Source organism: Neoarius graeffei, chromosome 12 (assembly GCF_027579695.1).
Source record: "Neoarius graeffei isolate fNeoGra1 chromosome 12, fNeoGra1.pri, whole genome shotgun sequence".
NCBI lineage: Eukaryota > Metazoa > Chordata > Actinopteri > Siluriformes > Ariidae > Neoarius > Neoarius graeffei.
In genome coordinates this window covers 62,831,607-62,837,911 of record NC_083580.1, presented here as the reverse complement: position 1 = coordinate 62,837,911, position 6,305 = coordinate 62,831,607, and the positions used below count along the sequence as shown (strand labels likewise).

Below are 6,305 nucleotides of genomic sequence, written 5' to 3'. Positions count from 1 at the left end.
TTCACTCCATACTATTGTATCACAATCTGTTTTTATTTATTTTTCCTACTCACACAGTTATTATTATTTTTGTATGTGTCCACTATATAAACCAGTAGCATAATTTAAATGACCACAAGCCTGAATTCATTGCACAGTGATTCATGTTCACGTTAATGACTGTGGTCTTTCTTTGTTCAATGTTCTTTATATCTGATTGCCTGCATGACTTTTAGTTCTGTCGTTGCTCACCTCTTTTCTCAGCCAGATGCTCCAGGAACCTTGCTGGCAAATGTGTGGGTTTTCATCCACATTGATTAGCTGCCAATGTATAAAATAGCAATTGATACCACAGCGGTATAGAGAAGATTTTTATAATAATAGAAAACATACAGTAAGAAGGAAACTGTAGTCATATATTATGCTTGGTATCAGTGTTTATATAATTTTGGACAGTTTATGACCTCTCCATACACATGAATCCTTGTCTTCATATGTCTTTTAAGATAAAACAAATACTGATGCCAAAAGTCAAATCAAATTGATTTGCACATCATTTCTTCCCCAAAGAGAGATAGTGTCTTAGTTTTAACCCTTTATATTCATGAAACATTAAAGCTTAGTTAAATACAGGTAGGAGTTAACTACAAATAATGCTACTATTTAACACGGTTATGAATCACAGTTGATGCCCAATAAATATATTTGATCTAACACTGAATGATCAATTAAATCTGAAAAGGCATTAATTTGTTCTTGAAGCATATCCCTCTCGGTCAAAAAGTCTACTCCTGGAAATTAATCTGTTGAAGCTGCTTGTATCAAAATGCACGACTTTCTAAATTATTTTAAACTGTCACAAAATTTCAGAAACTTTCACAAGAGGAAAAATAAATCAATTAGTTAATTGACTCAAAAAGGGCAAATTACCAGTATATTTTCATTAAGCTTTTATCTACTGTTACTTGAGTAGAAGCTATGTCATGTTAAATGATAGATCAGAAATTTATTGAATTTTACTTTACCTTATTCCTCTACTTTTATTGTATATTAGCAGTTCAGAAGAACAGAGAATGTTTTTTAAATTGTGAAATAAAAGACAATTTAATAGTGGTTAGCCATATTTGAGTGGGTACACAGAGTTGAAACAAATCCCTCAACAGAGTGGGGTTACAAGCGATGCATAACCATTCATATCTTAACAACACCAAAATATGACATTTAACAGGTTGATGCATGCAATTTGATATCTGTAATTCAGTGTACATTGACAGTAGACCTTCGTTTGCCAGTGACAAAGCAGAAATAGTAGATGAATAAAGGCCGTACAGCATCATCTCTCAGACCATAGATGAGTGGGCTGAGGCAGCGTGGCAAGATCAGAACAAACAAATAATTTAGAAAGCGCAAGTCCGAAAAGAGGGCACTATTGCCAACTTCTGCTGCAGCACGCTCTATGAAGTTGTAGAGAAAAGAGGAAAGACACAGGCCCAACTGAATGAGGTGCAGCAGCACAGTCTTGTGGGCTTTTTCAGCAGAGTCTTTATTGGAGGAAATGGACCTGGCTGTGATCACAATGCTCATATAAGTGAAAAGGATAATCACAGATACTGACACAAAGTAAAATATGCTAAAGCCCTGTAAAACATTTCCTTGCCACTCCTTAATGAAGAGCCTTTTTCTGTCACACAATATTTGTGATGTGAAAAACTTAGAATCCATCACTGCGACATAAAACAAATCAATTATAAAGTTTATGGAACCAATAAACCAAACAACTCCAATAGCAATACAAGTTCTTTTATGAGTGACGATCTCAGCATGCCTTAGAGGGAAGCAGATGGCCACATAAAGCTCAAGTGACATCACAGCCAGGTTTAAAGGTGCATTAAGGAAAGTTGTAACAGAAACAAAAATTATAATAGCACAAGCAACCCTGATTAACTTTAGTAAAACTAGACTGAAGATGAACAACATGGAAGTAAAGAGAAGTTGAATCGAATCATTGAGAAGCATGTGGGTAAACAGAATGTAGCGTGGAGTCTCTTTAAAAACAGCCTTGCTCCAAAGAGTGTAGACCATGACAGCATTTAGATAGATAAAGAATATTGCCAGTAAGGTTGAAAAAACTATTTTCATTATCGGTCCCTCAGCCATCGCAACTTGAAATATTTGTTGCACAAACAAAATCTCACTACTGCTCTCATTAGTAACTGACATAGTATAATACAAAATATAAATTGCACAATATTTACAGATATACAATAAAAGAAAAAGCCTCTCCAAAAAGACACCACTTCCCTAAAGATCAGGTTTTTAAAACAGCAAACAGAGTAGACTACATTTATAAATTACAGTGGTGCTTGAAAGTTTGTGAACCCTATAGAATTTTCTATATTTCTGCATAAATATGACCTAAAACATCATCAGCTTTTCACACAAGTCCTAAAAGTAGATAAAGAGAACCCAGTTAAACAAATGAGACAAAAATATTATACTTGGTCATTTATTTATTGAATGAAAATGATCCAATATTACATATCTGTGAGTGGCAAAAGTATATGAACCTTTGCTTTCAGTATCTGGTGTGACCCCCTTGTGCAGCAATAACTGCAACTAAACATTTCCGGTAACTGTTGATCAGTCCTGCACACCGTCTTGGAGGAATTTTAGCCCATTCCTCCATACAGAACAGCTTCAACTCTGGGATGTTGGCGGGTTTCCTCACATGAACTGCTTGCTTCAGGTCCTTCCACAACATTTCGATTGGGTTAAGGTCAGGACTTTGACTTGGCCATTCCAAAACATTAACTTTATTCTTCTTTAACCATTCTTTGGTAGAACGACTTGTGTGCTTAGGGTCATTGTCTTGCTGCATGACCCACCTTCTCTTGAGATTCAGTTCCTGGATAGATGTCTTGACATTTTCCTTTAGAATTCACTGGTATAATTCAGAATTCATTGTTCCATCAATGATGGCAAGCTGTCCTGGCCCAGATGCAGCAAAACAGGCCCAAACCATGATACTACCACCACCATCTTTCACAGATGGGATAAGGTTCTTATTCTGGAATGCAGTGTTTTCCTTTCTCCAAACATAACGCTTCTCATTTAAACCAAAAAGTTCTATTTTGGTTTCATCCGTCCACAAAACATTTTTCCAGTAGCCTTCTGGCTTGTCCACATGATCTTTAGCAAACTGCAGACGAGCAGCAATGTTCTTTTTGGAGAGCAGTGGCTTTCTCCTTGCAGCCCTGCCATGCACACCATTGTTGTTCATTGTTCTCCTGATGGTGGACTCATGAACATTAACATTAGCCAATGTGAGAGAAGCCTTCAGTTGCTTAGAAGTTACCCTGGGGTCCTTTGCGACCTCGCCAACTATTACACGCCTTGCTCTTGGAGTGATCTTTGTTGGTCGACCACTCCTGGGGAGGGTAATAATGGTCTTGAATTTCCTCCATTTGTACACAGTCTGTCTGACTGTGGATTGGTGGAGTCTAAACTCTTTAGAGATGGTTTTGTAACCTTTTCCAGCCTGATGAGCATCAACAACGCTTTTTCTGAGGCCCTCAGAAATCTCCTTTGTTCGTGCCATGATGCACTTCCACAAACATGTGTTGTGAAGATCAGACTTTGATAGATCCTTGTTCTTTAAATAAAACAGGGTGCCCACTCACACCTGATTGTCATCCCATTGATAGAGTCAGGTGCTTTCAAATTTCCCCTTCAAATTAACTGCTAATCCTAGAAGTTCACATACTTTTGCCACTCACAGATATGTAATACTGGATCATTTTCCTCAATAAATAGATGACCAAGTATAATATTTTTGTCTCATTTGTTTAACTGGGTTCTCTTTATCTACTTTTAGGACTTGTGTGAAAAGCTGATGATGTTTTAGGTCATATTTATGCAGAAATATAGAAAATTCTATAGGGTTCACAAACTTTCAAGCACCACTGTATGTGCATGTACAGATCTACTATGTCCTGCTTATAATTCCATTCATAACTGAATTTAGCTCTGAATATGAAAATCACTGTGAACTGATCTTTATAATGTGTACTTTGTGGACCGCAGGGAGAGATGATGACATACCTCTTCATGGATACAACAGGTCTGACCTCATCACACCTGTCTATTATGTATCCCTATACTAGTGCATCACAAACAATTCGAATATCATGAAAAAGTTCAATATTTTCCATCAGTTATTTAAGAAAGTGAAAATTTAATATAATTCTAGACTCATTATACATAAACTAAAATCTTTCAAGCATTTTTCTCTTTTACTTTTGATAATTATGGCCAACAGTGGAAAAAATTTTAAAACAATCTCAAAATGTGAGTATTTAATTTCAAGTTTGAGTAAAACAGTAAAAATACCATGTATCTCTCAGTCTAGTTCAGTACACACAACCACAATCATGGGGAAGACGATCACTGACACCCCCCAAAAGGAGGGTAAGCCATAGAAGGTCATTGCTGAGCAGGCTGGCTGGAAAAGGTGCACAAGCAACAGGGATGACTGCAGCCTTGAGAGGATTGTCAAGAAAATTTGACTCAAGAACTTGAGAGAGCTTCACAAGGAGGCTGGTGTCAGTCCATCCAGAGCCTCCATGCACAGATGTCTTCAGGAAAGAGGCTACAACTGTCATATTCCTAATAATATAATGTAATATCAAGCCACTCCTGAACCAGAGACAACATCAGAAACGTCTTAGCTGGGCTAAGAAGAGAAAGAACTGGACTATTGCTCACTGGTCCAAAGTCCTCTTTTCAGGTGAAAGTGAATTTTGCATTTCATTTGGAAATCAAAGTCCTAGAGTCTAGAGGAAGAGCGGAGAGGCACATTATCCAAGGTGTTTGAAGTCCAGTGTGAAGTTTCCACAGTCTGTGATGATTTGGGGTGCCATGTCATTTGCTGGTGTTAGTCCACTGTGTTTTATCAAGTCCAACATCAATGCAGTTGTCTACCAGGATATTTTAGAGCACTTCATTCTTCCATCTGCTGACGAGCTTTATGGAAATGCCAATTTCCTTTTCCAGCAGGACTTAGCACCTGCCCACAGTGCCAAAACTACTACCAAATGGTTTTCTGACCATGATATTACTGTGCTTCCTTATCCAGTCAATGCACCTGCCCTGACCCCCATAAAGAATCTATGGGGTATTGTCAAGAGAAAGATGAAAAACAGATGAACTGAAAATCAGAGATGTGAGTGGAGATCTGTGTGTCTGAAGGAGGAAAAGAGAGAAACAGTTGGGTGTCATCAGCATAGCAGTGGTAAGATAGACCATGAGCAGAGATAATTAGGCCAAGAGACTGGGTGTAGAGGGAAAAGAAAAGTGGAACAAGAACTGAACCTTGAGGGACACTGGTGGTAAGTGGGAGTGGTGCTGATACAGTATGCCAATCTTATGCCAATCAAGCATGGACTTATCACCTGTACTGCTGTCTTTCGTGTTGTGCTCTCACCGATCATGAGACTGGAGTGACCTCTCTGAGGCACAGGCCTGGGCAGGGTGTATGGAGGTCTAGTGTGGCCCAATCATCATGGCCCTATTCTCGTCCACACCAGCAAGGTCCAAGGTGTTACAACTGGGGCTGTCTAGGCTGCAGGAGTTGCCGGAAGGAAGTCAAAAATGACAACCAACCACCTTCAGGTCTCCACTCTAGATTTTCTGTCTGAATTTATTTCCATAGCCTTTTCCATGTGTAGACATGGCTGCAAGCCAGCAGAAGTTTGGAGTCAGGGTTCCTTCCCTGGGCTAACGAGCTCTATCTGCCTGAAGCAACTGGTTTTAAGGCACCAGTAACCTGCCTTTTGCCCCTTCTCCTTGTCTGTGGAAACAGTTCCACCAAGTTAAGTCCAAAAGTTGGACTTTTGGTGTCAGGGGTTGTTTGGGATGCATGCTGTTGGGAGCATTTTATGACAGAGGGAGCTCAACCCTGCTGCCACTCCCAACTATGACAACCTTAGGAACTAAGCCATAAGCCATAATAATCAATTTTTTTTTAAGAAAAAAGGCTTGAAATATTTCACCTTAAGTGTAATGAATATAGAATACATGAAAGTTTACCTTTTTGAATTAAGTTATGAAAAAATTACTTTTTCACAATATTCTAATTGTTTGAGATGCAGTAGTATGTGGTCAAACGTATGTGGACACCCAACCAATCACACCTATTTGTGCTTTTTAAACATCTCTGTTGCAATGGTTTAAGGGAGCACAGAAGCATGGCAAGCCAGAACTGAGTTCTCAAACTCTATTTTTGCTTTTCAGCTGTTAATTACTACTCTCCCAGTCACACACACACA

At 38.6% G+C, this 6,305-nt stretch overlaps 1 protein-coding gene across 2 annotated transcripts; it reads right to left on the bottom strand.

Annotated features, from left to right (window-relative positions):
* Positions 1-1,236: 1,236 nt before the first annotated feature.
* Positions 1,237-3,259, bottom strand: LOC132894971 (odorant receptor 131-2-like). Of its 2 annotated transcripts, XM_060935120.1 has the most exons (2): positions 3,245-3,259; positions 1,237-2,181 (listed from the first exon to the last, which is right to left on the bottom strand). In XM_060935120.1, exons 1-2 carry the CDS (start codon positions 3,257-3,259, stop codon positions 1,237-1,239), a joined length of 960 nt encoding a protein of 319 aa, XP_060791103.1. The 2 variants fall into 2 exon arrangements, with proteins under 2 accessions (XP_060791103.1, XP_060791102.1); XM_060935119.1 differs by lacking the exon at positions 3,245-3,259 and having other exon boundaries at positions 1,237-2,199.
* Between the last annotated feature and the right edge of the window lie 3,046 nt (positions 3,260-6,305).

What these genes read in the sequence shown, in the direction of transcription:
- LOC132894971 (XM_060935119.1), bottom strand. Translation starts at nt 2,199, where the DNA reads ATGTCAGTTACTAATGAGAGCAGTAGTGAGATTTTGTTTGTGCAACAA.